General features: G+C 41.3%; 1 protein-coding gene across 12 annotated transcripts in view; it reads left to right on the plus strand.

Moving 5' to 3' along the window:
* Nucleotides 1-17,914, plus strand: part of ENOX1 (ecto-NOX disulfide-thiol exchanger 1) — a 610,449-nt gene that overhangs the window by 563,164 nt on the left and 29,371 nt on the right. For all 12 annotated transcript variants that reach the window (XM_073795222.1, XM_073795221.1, XM_073795223.1 and 9 more), the window contains one exon: nucleotides 10,173-10,275. In XM_073795222.1, the coding sequence (XP_073651323.1) occupies nucleotides 10,173-10,275 (103 nt within the window). The remainder of the gene's footprint in view (nucleotides 1-10,172; nucleotides 10,276-17,914) is intronic.

Genomic DNA, 17,914 nt, shown 5'->3' on the forward strand with positions numbered 1-17,914 from the left:
ATATAGTAAAACTAAAATAAAACACTACAACCTACACTTTAAATGATGAATGGAGCTAAAGGAATACAAAAGATTTTTTTCTCATTTTTACATAGGTTTTATTTAATATGATTGTCACAAAACTATGCCAAAAGAAAGGCATCTCATCACCAGCTTGAGACCATAGTTTAAGCTTGGTGTGAAGTGTGATAGCCATAATTAAGTTATGATCCAGGCAGTAGTATGCTCTTAGTTTTTAATGGAAAACATTACAAAATTGAAATTCCTCTTTCTTATCAGGGTTCTCTTGTTAAAAGTATATGTGGGATAATCCTGTTTTTTCAAATAAGAATTAAACAACTATATATATATACATACACACAACTATATATATATACATTCATGTGTGTGTATATATATTACATAATACTATATATATGAGTATGTGGGAGGAGGGTTATATATAAAATAGGAAAGGTAAATATCTGAATGTTAATAGTGCTTATATCTGAGCAGTAGAATTCCAGTTAATTTTTAAAATCTATATTCTGTACGTTTTCTGCCAGTATATATATTTGTAAAGAGAAAACCAAGAAACGTTATTATTAAGAATTAACGTGGCATGGACATATATACACTACCAAACGTAAAATAGATAGCTAGTGGGAAGCAGCTGCATAGCACAGGGAGATCAGCTCGGTGCTTTGTGACCACCTAGAGGGGTGGGATAGGGAGGGTGGGAGGGAGATGCAAGAGGGAGGGGATATGGGGATATATGTATATGTATAGCTGATTCACTTTGGTATAAAGCAGAAACTAACACACCATTGTAAAGCAGTTATACTCCAATAAAGATGTTAAAAAAAAAAGAACGTGAACTAGAGAATTATCTTAAATTTTAAACAGGAAAAGAAAGGGAAAAGTTTATAAGCTTATATTATGGTCTCCCAAAAAAAAGTTAATATTTAATTTAAAAACATATTGAAGGGCTTCCCTGGTGGCACAGTGGTTGAGAGTCCGCCTGCCGATGCAGGGGACACAGGTTCATGCCCCGGTCCGGGAGGATCCCACATGCCGCGGGGCGGCTGAGCCCGTGAGCCATGGCCGCTGAGCCTGCGCGTCCGGAGCCTGTGCTCCGCAACGGGAGAGGCCACAGCAGTGAGAGGCCCGTGTACCGCAAAAAAAAAAAAAAAATATTGAAAGCACTAATAATAGATACAAACTCAAAGTTAACTTTTTACTGTCTAAATGTAAAGTAGTAAAGAAATTATTTTACTTTAAAATGATGCTACATCAAATACATTTAGGGACCAGAAGAATGTAAAATACCCGAAGCGACTGCATTGTTTCTTCCCCTCTCCATTATACGTAGTTCTCCTAGACTTCTGGGAAATCACTCCCAGCCACGGGTACTGACCAGATCCTGTGACTGCCCGTCGGTCTCTCCTATGAAGTTTATCCTCTCTGGGTAATAACAGATTCATTCAACAAATATTACCGAGAGTCCACCATTTATTCTTTCAAACAATATTGGTTGAAGATTTACCACGTGCAGGGGACTGTGCTAGCAACTGAGGACACTGTCGCTTTGTAGAGAAATGACTGCAGGTAGAGCGGGCACATGAAGACCAGGCAGAGACACTCTGAGGGTGGCAAGGACAACTCCCCGGTTACCTGCGGGACGGGGGAGAGACGGCAGATGGGCTGGAGAGCCCCTGCCAGCCCAGATGCTATCCTGAGCCTATGACCCATATTTCCCGCTACCTTTCCAAGACCTCACATCCAGTATTTCTGAAATACTGGAGCCAGTACTTCTCATTCTTTGTGACCTCTGATTCTAGCATCATTATTCTGCTAGTGGTCCAGACTTCGCTGAAAAGTTTTTAATTCTTTTCTTTCCTCTGTCCGTTCTTCCTTTAGAATGGCTTCTGTATCCCCCGCTTTTCTCTTTTATCCCATCACCTCAGTGGTTCTGCTTTATTATCACATACTTGGGGTATAGCTGGGGCTCCCCCAGTCCCCCTGCCCGAGTCTCTTCATCTGCTTGGCCGGTCCTGCCCGTGGCCCTCATTTGGTCTTTGGAGCGCTGCCTCGACCTCGGCTTTCCCCTGCACACATCTTCCAAACTGCGTGCCTGTTGTAACCATGGTTACAAGTCACACTTGGCCAAAGGACAAGGTGTCACCACCTAACAGCAGCAGAGAGCCAGGCCCATCCCAGCTAACACTGCTCCTGGGCCAGGCCCCTGCTGCCCTTCTGCTCTGCTCCCCTTTGCGTTCACGATTGCACCCAAGCCACCGCTCATCAGCCAGTATGGAGCCCCTGCTGGCCCCCCAAGAGGCCCGGACTGCTGGCAGCCCTCAGAAGAGGATGGCGTCCCCGTGGTCAACAGGCATTTTTCAGTTGACAAGGACTGTAATAGGCTGACATTACAGTCCATTCAAGAGAGGCAGCCCAGCATGGCGGTTAAGAGTCTGGAGTGAGACAGCATCGGTTCACATCCTGAGTCTGCTTCTTACTAGTTGTGTGACCTTAGACAAGTCCTTGGCCTCTCCATTCCTCATTTTCCTCATCTGTAAAATGTACTGACCTCCTAGAGCTGTTAGGGGGATTGAGTGAGCTCATATTTGTAAAGTTCTTAGAATACTACCTGCACCAATTAAGCACTATATGTGTTTATTAAATAAATATAACCAAGAGTGATCTAAAAAGAAAGCCACCAGGAGAAATGCTTTACGTGGATATCTCTGGTAACTAAACCACAGTGAGTTTTCTCTTTTTTAAAGGGTCCTTTTTATTTTTTTAAAGGTTTTTTTAAATTAAATTTATTTCTTCATTTATGTTTGGCTGCGTTGGGTCTTTGTTGCTGCGAGCGGGCTTTCTTTAGTTGTGGACAGCAGGGGCTACTCTTTACTGCAGTGTGCGGGCTTCTCATTGCGGTGGCTTCTCTTGTTGTGGAGCACAGGCTCTAGGCACGCGGGCTTCAGTAGTTGTGGCACACGGGCTCAGTAGTTGTGGCTCACGGGCTCTAGAGCTCAGGCTTAATAGTTGTGGCGCACGGGCTTAGTTGCTCCGCAGCATGTGGGATCTTCCTGGACCAGGGCTCGAACCTGTGTCCCCTGCATTGGCAGGCGGATTCTTAAACACTGCGCCACCAGGGAAGCCCTTAAAGGGTCCTTTTTATGATGCATAACCAGTTCTCACTGATTTTAATCTTTGCAAGTGGAAATCTTAGAAAATCTTGGAGTTGTCGTAGGACATAATGCATGCACTCTGGGTCTGAGTCCAGCAACTGAAGCCCAATGCGGTGGCTCATATCCCAGTGTGTAAAATGTGCTAGTGTTGTGATGAATCACTAGCTGTTGGCTGAGGGCCGGCGCTCCACACATCTGCTCTCAAACGGTCCCTCTGAGACTGAAGCCTGTTGGGCCTCGGAGGCTCCCCTCTGCAGACCCTGGACATCAAAGGCTTCTGCGAAAAGGGACAGGTGGGTGGGGACCCATGACCCTCAGAACTGGCAGTACCAACCTTCAGCAACTGGTAAGATTAGTGAGGCCTTGGGACTTCTAAGCCACAGAAAATTCCCGAGATCCTGCATTCCCTTGAAGCGTAAGAAATTTTGAAGCTTACTCAGTTACTCATTCTCATCAATCCTTTTCTCATCCATTTGCTTTTTAAATGTTTTTTTCCTCCCTCTTCTTCTTCTCTTCCTTCTAATTTTATTGGCACCGAAATCCAGGATAAGTGAACCTTGTCAGTACCACGTTGGCTGCCTTACTCTGAAGGGAAACTCCAAGTCAGGGAGAAGGGCACACAGCAGAGATGAAGTATGGGAGCACGAAGACACTGTAGAGCTCATCTGCTTCAAATCCCTCTCTTTACAAACAGGAATCATGAAACAAGGCTACACAGCGAGTGGCCGTTAGAACCAGTCTTCTGTGTCCAGATCCATCATTTTTTTTTCACTATTCCAGGCCATTGTCTGTGGGCCGTTCCTTCAGTTATCAGCCACTGGGCACCTGCAGCGTGACAGTCACTGGCTCATAAAGGAAGGTGTGAGACGTATCCCCATCCCCCTTCCTCCTCCGACCATGGTTCTAATCTTACGAGGAATCCCTGAAGGTTGGTGGAGACTGGCCTGTCACTTGCTGGATTACTTTGGGTACTCTGAAAAAATTCTGAGTAAAGGAGACTGGAGTAGCTAACTGGCATCTTGACCACAGTCCACAGGGCCCTTGATTCCACGGAGTGTGATGTCTAAGAGTCAGGCCTTATGGTGTGGTGGTGACGGTGTGGGAAGTGACATGAGGAATCTTTACCATGCGGACCTTGGCAACGGCCCCACTCACCTTGCACTAGGAGCTATAGGGCCCGCCAGCCCTTGGAGGGCCACAGGGTAGATTTCATACGTGTGTGGTGTGGGGAGGATGTCGTTTGGTATGTTACTCAGTCAAGTAGTCAGCTAGCGGCTGTGCTTACATATAGCTCTTCAACATGGCATCTGCCTGTCATAGACTTCTTTTTATTTCTTTTTAAAGTATAAGGATAGCAGTAGAAGAACAGTGCCACAGAACATTTAGAAAACAGACAATATGTACAGTTTGAATCCCATGACAATTTATCACTTTCGCATCCATGTTTTTATATCATTGTAGTCAGGGTCTTATACAGAATTCTCACCTAGATTTAGTACCCCAAGTATTTATTATGTACCTGTGCTGTATCCACTCAGTCCTGAGGATAATAAAAGTGAGTAACAATCGTAATAATAGTGATGCCTTCCTGGAAGGTTATAGTTTTCAAAAGCACCGTGTCACGTATGACATTTGGTCTTCACAGCACAGGATAGGGATAGGTTATTATCCATGATTTATGTAAAAGAAAGTTCAGAGATACCCTGCCTAAAGTTATCTAGTACATAAATAATGGTGACAGAATTAGAACACGGATCCCTTTCGGCCATGCTGTCTCACTTGCTTGGATATGGTGAGTGCCCTAAAGGAGTTGGCGGTTTTGTTGAGGAAACAAACACAGGTGATTCAGTTTATTCCAAACGTGTAAGTGGCCAGCTGCCACAGAAGTGACAGGGGAAATGTGCTGAGATAAGGAAAATGTACAAATAGCCTGGAATAAATGCCCTTAAGAGATACGGGACTTGTGCTATGTGTAAAAATATATGTAGGAGGTGGTGAAGAAAAGGAGAGAGCTTTCTCTGAACGTATCTGGACAGAACATCTAAAGGAGATAGGCTGTATCGGTAGGATTGAACCTGAATGCCAGGCTCAATCTGATTTTCCCATGGATTATTGGAAAGCATCGGAGTTTTTCCTACGGGTTATCAGAAAGCATCTGAGTTTTAAATTGGAGATTGACAAGATGAAAGCGGCATTTTAGAAACTGATCTGGTAATATCATGTAAGGTGGACTGGAAGAGGAAGAAACCAAAGGCATAGACAGGGTAGGAGGTTCTTGGGGTGGTCCAAGTAAGAAACGAGGAGAAGTGACAGTAGAGCACTGGTAGTGGAAATGGGGAAGGGGAATGAGAGACATTTCACAGATACTTGATAGAATTCAAGTCTAGAGAGGCCTTAGGGGATAGAAGAGAATGAATCAAAGGCCTGCAAGTGGAAGAATGACGGTGCTACTAGTAGAAACAGAAAAGTTAGAGGAAAATGCAGTCTGACATGTGAGGTGAATTGTTGGCCGTAAAATTATATAAGTTTAGAAGAACCACCACATCAGGAAGGACTTGGATTCACACATTTTTCAAAATAAGGACATTCCTTTTAAGGAAGCCTTAAATAGAAGTCCTGTATTATAAAACAGAAGCAAGTAGGAATGGAGTGAGAATTCTAGCGATCTGCTCCTTGGACCTTCCATGTCACCTCTGTAGAGCTGACGGGGTTCCATAAAGCATTATTCAGAGATGGTGGACCCTACCCAGCACCCTCATTTTTAGACGACTGATCTGAGGCTTAAAGATGTTACGTAACTTGCCCCAGGTCAACTAACTGTTAGTGGAAGAGCTAAGGCTAAAACTTAAGCATGTAGTATGTCCCCTACCACCTCATGACCACCTCTCGTTCTGAATTTGAAATGGAAAGTGATCATTTCAAGCAAACAAACCCAGTGGTCAGTTGGTGATAAGGAACAGAAGTTGAAGAGTTAAGTGTGACGATAGTTGAACCCGTGAGAATGAAAGAACTCTGATCAAAGGAAACAGAGAAGAAAAAGTGGTGACTGAGCTTTGGCAAAAGTACCAAAGTTAGAGGATAAAAGGAGAAAGTAACCTTCTTATCCATGTGTACGGGGCCCGCAGAGGGAAGAAAAAAACCAATGAAGATGAAATAAAAAATCCGGAGGAAAAAGACCAGGACTTCTTATGTAACAGAAGCAAATGAGGCAGATGGTTTAAGGGGGCAGAGTCAGTGATGTCAAATATCACATGGTACGAAGACTGAGAAAATAGTCACTGAAAATCTTTCAAAGGATAGTTTCATCGGGTGATTAATGAGAAAGCTGAGGTTTCAGGTGGTGAGACAGGAGATACAGTGGGTATGCACCATGTATTCGAGAGGCTTTGCAGCCGAAAGCAAATAGCACTAAAGTTAAGCAGGTCACAGGAATAACGAAGTGAAAGGAAGAACGAAAGGCTTTTATCAGGCTGAAGAAACCGTATTCTTGGTTCTTAGGGGCTTGGGTAGGTGTAGGGGAACAAAAACAGAACAACAGCAAAGCACAGTTCTAGCTCAGTACGTTGTTTAAAAAGAGCTTTTCTAAATGGATAAACTACTTTGACCATTTCTTAAAGTAATTGACAAGGACTCTTCGAGGGGAAATTTCTGCCTTTGAGTAGCTTAACCTTTAAGAAGTCTAAAAAAAACCTGCATGATATCTAGTTTCAGATATTGAAAAACCTCTTCTTCCAGCCTTTTAATGATTCCTTCTAAGTATCACAGAAATTAGAGTTAAAAGGTAGACTGAGAAAAGATTTATTAGATAACCTTGTTCATTCTCCTGCCAAGTGCAAAATTGTTATTTATTGTGCATTTTCTAGTCTGCAGTGCTTTTTACTGTGTCAAGTGAATGGTGTTCTCACCACTTCCTTTGGAATACTATTTCATAATCCTATTGATCTCACTGTGCGGAAACTCTTGATCCCCATCCTAATGTTTCCTCCCTACTGTGTACTTTGTACACCATTAACAATTTGTCCTTAATAACCTCCGTCTGCACTGATCCACGTCCAGTTTGCAATCTCTAAGCACCTGGAACACCTTCACCAGTAGACACGTAATTCTTCAGGACATATTACAACTATCAGGATAAAGGATGTGTATGTGATAAAAGATAAAGAGTCTACTAATTTTACGTTTCTAATGATGAAAGTTTCCTTCTATATTCCAGAGATTTGGGGTAGGAACGAGTCAAAAGGACAGTGAAGTTTTTAAGAAAGGGGCAAAGTCTTTCTAACTTACGATCCAACATCCCAGTAAAGGGTATTCCCCAATTACTGAAGAGATAAGTTGGAACATTCTGGGTGGAGAATGTGAAACTCTTAAGGTAGGACCAGGACTTAGACTTGAAGCATGGATTTATAGAGTTAGAGATGAAGCACACACTAGATATCCTCTGATACCCTTGAAAATGTGCTCCCACGTGGTCAATTTGTCCCTTTTGTGATGGGTTCTTCTCAGAGAAGGTTTTGGCAGATGTCCATCTGAGGTTCTATCCTGTGCTCCCAAGACAGTGGTCCTGGCTTCACCAGCTTCATCCTCACGGATCTTACAGGCTGATCATGCCCCCATAGAGGGGCCCAGATGGAAGCCTGAATGCACAGTGGATTACGTTACAGGAGAGGAACAGTGAGCTTGAGGGAGCCATCTCTTTTATATCAAGCAATAAGCAAGCCTTTTCTTTGTCCCAGAGGGAGACATCAGGGTTGTGTGCTACAAACACTAACTTGAGAAATGGGCCATAAAAGAGCTGTCAGGGCCTTGCTTCGAAGTTCAAAAACCTGTGGATCCTACTTTCTCTCAGATATCTTGACAATATGTCACAGAAACCTTAAGTTCAAATTTGGACAAATTATCTTCACCCATACTTGCTTCTTTCTCTTGTTTTCCTTTTCGTGGAGGCACTGAGTCATTCTCAACATTTTCCTCATCCACCAGGTCATCAGATTTTTTTTAGTTCTACCTCTTAAATATCTCTTACGTTTCGCCCTCTGCACATCACTGACTTGGGTTCTACCCTCGTTATAAAAAGGTCAGAATTAAATAGGCTCTAACCTGGCATCCCTGCCCCCACTTCCACCTCCTGCAAACCAGTATCCTAAAATGCAGAATTGTTCATGTAACTCCTGTGTTGAACACTCCTCCCTCATTAAACCTTCCAGGTAAAATCCGAGCTCCTTACCCCGGTCCACCTACTTCTCCAGCTGCATCTACTGCCATTTCCTGTAAGCTTTCTTACAGACCTTTTATAAGAATTGCTTGCTGGTAAGCATGCACCTCTTGCCACTTTTAGACCCAGTATCATTTAAAACGTAGCATTCCTTGGCATGTGGTAGGCATGTAATATATGTATGCAGCATAAATATTTATTGAGCGGCTGAAAGTAAAAGTAGGCTTAGCTTAAATGCAAGAAGGGTTTGACTTGGGGAATTATTTAGTTCCACCTTCTCTCTGTGTACTCCCTTTAACCAGTTATAATGATGGAGCTCTTTTGACAGACATTGGATGATAATTTAGCTAAATGAAAACACAAAAAGAGGGTACGGATATTGCTTATATCTACTTTGAAGACAACCCCAAACTCGCCACCTACTAATAACTGTAATTCTCTTGTTAAATTAAACAACTCTACTACAAATACCGACAAATCAAATTAATTTTACTTTTCTAAGGAACCAGTGAGTCATGAGTCATTACAATCCTCCTCGCCTTTTTTGTTATAGTGGAAAAAGGTAAAAGCACGGCACGTCAAGTGGCTATCTAAAACTACTGTCCTGTCTTCTAACCCTTAAAACACACCCATATTAACTTTAAATTATGTCTCTGGCAAAACGTATAACAAAAGCATTCACCCATCTCATTAATTCTGTGACTCTGTCAGCGATAGTCTGAACTTTTAAAAAAATTTATTTTATTAAAGTATAGTTGACTTACAATGTTAATTTTTGCTGTACAGCAAAGTGCTTCCATTATACATATATATGTATATGTGTGTGTGTGTGTGTGTGTGTGTGTGTATATACACATACACACACACACATACACACACACATTCTTTTTCATATTCTTTTCCATTATGGTTTATCACAGGATATTGAATATAGTTCCCTGTGCTATACAGTAGGATATCGTTGTTTATCCATCCTATAAATAACAGTTTGCATCTGCTAATCCCAAACTCCCACTCCACCCCTCCCCCAGTTCCTCCCTTCCCCCTTGGCAACGACAAGTCTGATCTCTGTGTCTGTGAGTCTGTTTCGTCGAGTCTGTTTCGTAGAGTCTGTTGCTCCGCAACGGGAGAGGCCACAACAGTGAGAGGCCCGCGTACCGCAAAAGAATAATAATAATAATACTAAAAGAACTAAAAATAGTCGAGCCTCAATGTTTCACATACTGGCTTGTTGTACAATTCTTCATTTCTAGTTTCCAGAGAAAAACGATTTACCAACCTTTGCTTTATCTACCTTTTGCAGTTATGTATAAGGACATAGACTTACCTTAAACACTCCTAACAACAGTTCTATCTCACCTTCCCAATAGGCCCTGTTTCCCCACACACTCACACAAATTACTTGCATAGTATTATAAATGAGTCTGTATATGCTTTTCAGGAAATTTTTTCATATTTGAAATAAAAACTTTGTTAAAGTAGCTAAAGTCAAATAGTTGTTGCTAACAGTTTTATCAAAACATGGATTAAAAACGTAAGATAATTGCACAAAATGTGCCACTTTTGCAAAGAGTTACTTAGTTTGCTGGGAGCAGTAGCTAGGAGGCTAAGTTTTAGAATTACTTTTCTACTCTTGGGCAAATAGATCAATCACTTATAAAAGTTGATCTTCAGTTATAAATGGACGTGATGACCTCTTTTATAGAGTTTAAAAGACCTGGTGGCTTTTGTTGGAATGCACAGAATCTACGTAAACACCTATATGTTTTTGTTTTTTAACTTTATAGGAAATTAATGTGTTGACAGTCGCATTGGTCAACCAAGACCGAGAGAACAATATTGAGAAAAGAAGCCAAGGCTTAAAATCAGAGAAAGAAGCTCTGCTGATCGGTAAGGAAATTCTGTTTTCCTCATCTGTTGTCTCGTAGGTAATAATTCACTTACACAGTATTTAAGTAATTCACCTCCAACTTGTTAATGATTTAAAAGCTTGGTCAGAGGTGGGATTAACTTCATCAAGATTGTATTACACACATTTCAAATTAGGGGCATGCGAGCCAGTGGGGACTTTGCTCTTCTGTAACTATATATATTAGTTGGTTATCCAACATAAAACTGAGTACAAGGAAAACAGATCAACTTGCATTTCACATGTTATAAATCTGAATTTCAAAACGTGGACACAACTGGATGCCAGGATGGGTTCAGTGCGAAAGTTCCACACCAAGCCAGATCCCCAGGCTTGGGAACGGCCACGTCCTGAGGTCCGTCCCAAGGCCAAACCTGAAATGCTGATGATACAGGGACATCTAGACTACAGTGCTAGGCCAATCTAGGACAGTCTAGCCAGGCTTCCCTGCACAGGTCTGGACTCATTTATCCAAGATAAATAAGACGAGCTGGCCACTAAGGAAGGGGAAAGAAGCAGCAAGGAAGTTGCTGTTCACCTAAACATGTTCAGTTGCCCCACGAAATATATCTAAGTTGGCTTTTTCTTTGTCAGGACCAGAGAAAGCTCTAAATATTCTCTCTTTTCTTATTTATTTATCTTTTATTGAAGTATAGTTGAATTACAATGTGGTGTTAATTACTGCTGTACAGAAAAGTGACTCAGTTATACATATATGTATACATTCTTTTTCATATTCTTTTCCGTTATGGTTTATCACAGGATATTGAATATAGTCCCCTGTGCTGTACAGTAGAACCTCGTTGTTTTATCCATCCTGTATATACCGGTTTGCATCTGCTAACCCCAGACTCGCAATCCAACCCTGTCCCCACTTGATAGTGATCAGTGTATACAAAAGCAGTACTGAGTCTCATAAGGAAGTCTTCTCAGTGGGGCTGTGGTGGTACCGTGCCTGGGACCCCACCTTCGAAGCCTGTATATTTAAGGCTGTCTCCAGAGTTCTCAAATCCAGAGAAGGAGAAGCCACCAGCTTCACTCCCTGATGCACAGCATTGATTCAAGCTGCACCTTGGCACTGACCCCAGTGTTAGCCTCCAAGTTTAGCCTGGCTCCTCTATGGCATGATTAAGAGTGAGGAACGAGGCTGTTGTACACATGAGACAAACTGTTCTTCTGTGGTTCGTTATCTGGCAGAAGTACCGCCTGGTTGCAGTTTCTAAATATTGCATGCGCTCCCCTCAAAATGACAGGTACATCAGGTCCTGTAGAAGCTGGCACAGGAGGAATTAAATTCAAAAGATAGTCCCAACTTCATCCATCATCTATAGATTTTTTCAACTACAAGGTTATTGAATATGACATCAACTTAGAGCTACTCCAAGGAAAACCAATGATTTTTTTCCCTCTGTGATGATATACAGCTGTGATAACATGCCGTGCACAAATTTCATGAGACATGCTGATGTGCTGTCCGTTCCAGGAACCCAAAATGAACCTGTATGTAGTTGGCAACTGGATTTTTCTCCTATTGGAAAATGTGTCAAACTCTGACAACTGTTTCTCTTTCGCTCAGTGTGACAAAGTTGTGATTTCCCCCATGATACTTTCAGGGTCTGAACAGAGCACGTAATTAACAATCAGCAGTAAACTCTCCCTCTTTAAGTCTGAATAATATAGACCACTTGACGGTAAAAAAATGGAAATGGGTATCCATTCTCTTTATTTCCTTCCTCTCACAATAGACTGCTGCGTCTCCTTTTATGTTCTACTTGGAGAACATAGTTCATTTACAATATCTGCTAAATAGTTACTGTATATATAGATAGATGGATAGATTATAGATATACACACACACTGGTATTTTACATATATAAATTTATTTACAGTATTTATATTATACATAAATTACTATAGGTGTAGACACGCACACACACACACACACACACACACACACAGGTCTTCCTCAATTTATGATGGGGTTACATGCCGATAAACGCATCATAAGTTTAAAATATGTAAGTCAAAAATGCATTTAATACACCTAACCTACCAAACGTCGTAGCTTAGCTCAGCCTACCTTAAACATGCTCAGAATACTTATTAGCTAACAGTTGGGCAACATCTAACGCAAAGCCCGTTTTATAATAAAGTGCTGAATATCTCATGTAATTTCTTAACTACCCTCCTGAAAGTTAAAAACAGAATTGGTTGTGTGGGTCCAGAATGGTGTGTCGGTTGTTCACCCTCATGATCGTGTTGCTAACCGGGAACTTCGTCTCAATACCGCCGTCCAGCATCAGAATATGATACTGCATGTCACTAGGTGGGGAAAAGATCAAAATTCAAACTCTGAACTATGGTTTCTACTAAAGGTGTACTGCTCTCGCACCATCATAAAGTCAAAAAAATCGTTAAGTTGAACCGTTGTAAGTTGGGGACCATGTGCGCACACACACACACACACACACACACGACACAAACATTTTTTTTCAATCAGCCACCTCACAAGTTTTAAAACAATATGCTTTACACACTGTAGGTTAATGGGAGTAAATACGAGGGTTACGTTTATAACATGTCAACTCTGCTGAGGTCTCTAATACTAGAAAAAACTTAAAAATTGGTAAATTCAACTTTGTTTGGAATTAAAAATTTAGTAAGTCGGGATCTTCAATAAAAATTAGGTACAGCCAACTCCAAATTTTCCAGGCCTTTTCTCTCACTTTTGGTCTCTTAAACTGGTCCCTCAGATTAGCATTTGAAAGTTCAGCATTGAACAAAAGAAAAACAGCATGTGACACTCAATTTGAATGAATATATGAGACTGTTTAGGTAGAAGGGAGGCTGGAGACGTAAGGTTTGGTTAAATTTAGGAATTTAATTTTCCCTCCATGTCTCCATTACCTCTCCACCACAATATTTTATTTTACTCTGTTTAATGGAAGTTTTATTACAGATGTGACTTCCTGCCCAAGCCCTACCCCCAAATTCCTAGGTACTTACACTGTTTTGTAGTCAAAGAGAGAGTAATCATTCAAAAGAATGCCAGGGTAGAGAAGAGTTTCCAAGACTGGCTAAACGGATCTTGCCGAAGGGTGCAGTTGTCCCCGCCATTAAACGTGCCTCTCTGCTAATTGAGTTTGGCCGTTCATGTTGTGTAGAAATCTAAATGTTGGGACCATAAAGACCTCTCCTGCAGCTTCTGGAATCCAGATAAGGACTGTGATAGAGACGGAATGACAGAATATGGGTCCAAAACTGCTCTGGACCAGGCTAGAGAGAGAAGGGAGTTTCTGGTGCTGGGTCTACTCTTTTCTGAAGAACACTTGTGGGGAGAATGATTCTGGGAGCCCCCTGGACTTCTGATACATCTGGAGGGGTCAGGAATACTCTGCAATTTCCCTGGAATCTTCCCTTGGAATAACTAAACCCATATATAGGATACAGTAGGCCTGCTCTAAGTCACTCTAAAAGGCTAGGAGCACAGCAGAAAATCTCCCTTGTATTGGAAATGCTTATTGGCAAAATCTTCAGCACATGTAGATGCCTATATATGTGCTATACGCAAATATATTCAGGTAACCCCCTGTTGGGACACACAGATGTTATATAAAAAATGCACAGTGGCACAAATCTTGATTGCCTGGAAGAGAAAAGGGGAGTGAAAGATAAGCTATTCAAATGGATTTCATCTACAGAACACATAAAACTGAGGCTACAGCTTCCTAAATAATGAGCAATCCTAGTTATTTGTGACATTAATTTATCTGGGCAAAAGAGTATATTCTTTCCAGAGATTCTCACGACCGTTTTATAAAATTGGTGTCTTTAAGACATATAAATTTTATATACATTACAGAAGATCAATGGAATTTCATCAGTAACACTACTTGGAGCTTTGCAGATTTCGATCCTGAGTCCCTTGGGAGACCCGCCATGCTACCAAACTTTCTGCTTGACAGTGAATAGCATCAAGTGCTATGTTCCAACTCAACTAAAGTAGCTAGGCCCTTAGGAAGCACTTCATTATTGATTGCTGGATTATTTATTATGCAATCAATCCTTGTGAAGACAGGTTGGCATATAATTGAACCTAAAAGAATTACATTTTTATGGGAGTTTTGGAGGGTAGCATTTTATATCTCAAAACTGTATGGTAACCACACATTAGGTCAGCTTGACATTGCCTAGTGTCTATGCCAGAGCTCCTGGTTCCTTCCACACGTGCCCTACATGTTGGATTTGGCATGCGTTGAACTTGTGTGGGAGAGGATGAGTCAGTACTTCTGGTTTAGGACCAAAGCTTTGGAGCTGTGTTTGGTTGGAAACTCCTGGCTATTGTTATGAAGGAGAATGGATCAGAATTTTTTATTGACAGGCAAATAGCTCTGAGGAGATGTTGACAGTCTAACCCTGGGTCTGTATCACTCCATCTTCTCTTGCTCTTTAATTAATTCCAACACAACACATTTCCAATCCCAGCAGCCCTGACAGGCACCCTGTCAATGCTGGTCATCATTGTAAATCCCATCCAAATATAGTCCAAACCTTCTCAACAACTCTGTTTATAAAGTTGCTGTTCCAGACTCCCCCAGGCTCCGGAGAACCATCCTCACATTCTTAACGATCAGGCAAACTTCTTCACGTACCATCGTGACTCCTCTGCGGATCAGGACATACATCTTATGGGGAACCAAGATGACTGTTCACATCAAGCCCCTCCCCTCCTACCACCACCACCACCATTTCCATCACTCTGACCATTTAACCCATCTCCTCACAGCCAGCCTATATCTGAATTGGAAATGTCCCCCCTTATACATGGGTGTTAGGAAGCAGATGAAGGAGATGTAGAAAAAAACACTTAAAGAAGGTTGAGTGGCGACTTTTTGGTGTTTTCAGTGAATAGAGTTGAGGCTATATTTAGTCTGCACCTGAGAAAAGTTATCTGGGGAGTGTGTTCTTGTCTGAAAGCTACTGACCATAAAGAATGAGTCATTGACCTAAATCTTGTTTCCAAGATGCAAATGTCCATATCAGTAAATCAACAAACATTTGTCAAGAGCCTACTCTAAAAATTACCAGCCTTCATTGTGGAAAAGAATCATCTGGGCAGCCTGTTTAAAAGGCAGAATCTTTGTCCTCACACACAGAGATTCTGTGTATTGTAAAACTAACATCCAAGGTGATACTGAAGCAGTCACCTCTGGGACTGTGTTTTGGGAGCTAGTGGCCTGCCATGTACCAGGATGTATCTTAGCGGACGGTGGTGATAAGGTGATCTCTTCCCTCAAGAATTTTATAGACTAGTGAGAAAGAAAGTAGTTAATGACCATGAAACTAAAATCAGAAATACAGAGAAGGAGCTATTTCTGCTGCAGATGCCTTGTGGGAAGAAAGGACAGTTGAGGGAGCCCTAAAGGATGAATAGCGTTTCCTCTGGTTAGATGGGGAGTTGTCAAGGCCATTTCAGATACAAGGAACAATTTACTGAAAGGCCCAAATACAGTCTCAGGAGTTTAGTTAAAATAAGACAGAAAGACATATTTTTTAAAAAACTAACTGTACAAGATCAGGTATTATAAGCACCGAATAAGTAGAAAAAACTGCTTTTTGGAAAATTAAAGCTTTTTAGAATCCCCAGGCACTTAGAAACATCAGACCAAACCACAAGTGTTTGATCCCTCTTCTGCTACCCACTCCCACTCTTGTCTCTCTCCACTTCTCATAAATGCTTTGTCACTCTGCAGCCACCCACAGACAACTGTCCCCTAGTGGCTTAGTGGGAGACCCAGATTTCACATAACCCCTCCCTGATGGCTCTCCAGTCTTCTGGTCAGTCCTCTGTAGGTTTCCAGCTAATATGACTGTGTCTAGAGACATCTATTCCTCTGCAGAGCTGAGATTCCTGGAAACAGATCCAAAAGAATCTTGCTGTGATTTATGTCAGAGTGTTCTGCCTGTGTTTTCCTCTAGGGGTTTCATGGTATCCAGTCTTACAGTTAGTCTTTAATGCATTTTAAGTTTATTTTTGTGTATGGTGTTGGAGAATGTTCTAATTTCATTCTTTTACACGTCAATGTCCAGCTTTCCCAGCACCACTTGTAAAAGAGACTGTCTTTTCTCCACTGTATATTCTTACCTCCTTTGTCATAGATTAATTGGCCATAAGTGTGTGGGTTTACCTCTGGGCTTTCTATCCTGTTCCATTGATCTATATATCTGTTTTTGTGCCAGTATCAATACAATTTTAAGAATAAGAGTCCATAAGAGAAAAAGAAATCTGTATATTATGTTGAGATATGTTCCCTCTGTGCCCACTTTCAGGAGAGTTTTTAGCCTAAATGGATGTTGAATTTTATCAAAAGCTTTTTCTGCATCTATTGAGATGACCACATGGTTTGTAGTTTTCAGTCTGTTAATGTGGTGCATCACATTGACTGATTTGCGGATACTGGAGAATCCTTGCGTCCCTGGGATAAATCCCACTTGATCCTGGTGTATGATGCTTTTAATGAGCTGTTAGAGTTGATTTAGTAGTATTTTCTTGAGGACTTCTGTATCTATGTTCATCAGTGATACTGGCCTGTAGTTTTCTTTTTTGGTGAAATATCTTTGTCTGGTTTTGGTATCAGGGTGATAGTGATGGTGGCCTCATAGAATGAGTTCAGAAGTGTTCCTTCCTCTGCAATTTTTTGTAATAGTTTCAGAAGGACAGCTGTTAACTCTTCTCTAAATGTTTGGTAGAATTCTCCTGTGAAGCCATCTGGTCCTGGACTTTTGTTTGTTGGAAGTTTTTAAATTATTGATCCAATTTCAGTGCTGGTGATTGGTCTGTTCATATTTTCTGTTTCTTCCTGGTTCAGTCTTGGGAAATTGTACCTTTCTAAGAACTTGTCCATTTCTTCTAGGTTGTCCATTTTATTGGTGTATAGTTGCTCATACCAGTCTCCCATGATCCTCTGTATCTCTGTGGTGTCAGTTGTAACTTCTCCTTTTTCATTTCTGATTTTATTGACTTGGCGCCCTCTCTCTTTTTTTCTTGATGAGTCTGGCTAAAGGTTTATCAATTTTGTTTATCTTTACAAAGAACCAGCTTTTTGTTTCATTGATCTTTTCTATTTTTTTCTAAGTCTCTATTTCATTTATTTCTACTCTGATCTTTATGATTTCTTTCCTTCTACTAATGCTGGGTTTTGTTTGTTCTTCTTGCTCTAATTGCTTTAGCTGTAAGGTTAGGTTGTTTATTTGAGATTTTTCTTGTTTCCTGATGTAAGCTTATCTCACTATAAACTTCCCTCTTAGAACTGCTTTTGCTGTGTCCCATAGGTTTTGGATCGTGGTGTTTTCATTGTCATTTGTCTCTAGGTATATTTTTATTTCCTCTTTGATCTCTTCAGTGATCCATTGGTTGTTGCAAACACGTCTAATTGGTTTCCCAGTTTCCCTTTTGTCTACTCACCATACAGCAGCTTGAATGAAAATTTGAAAACATAATTCAGCTCATATCATGCCCCTGCTTAGAACCCTTCCATTGGTTTCCTGCTATGTTTAGAGCTTAATCCAGCCCCCTTAAACTGGGACCCTACGTGATCTGGCTCCCCACCTACCTCTAAA

Source organism: Tursiops truncatus, chromosome 18 (assembly GCF_011762595.2).
Source record: "Tursiops truncatus isolate mTurTru1 chromosome 18, mTurTru1.mat.Y, whole genome shotgun sequence".
NCBI classification, from domain to species: Eukaryota; Metazoa; Chordata; class Mammalia; order Artiodactyla; family Delphinidae; genus Tursiops; species Tursiops truncatus.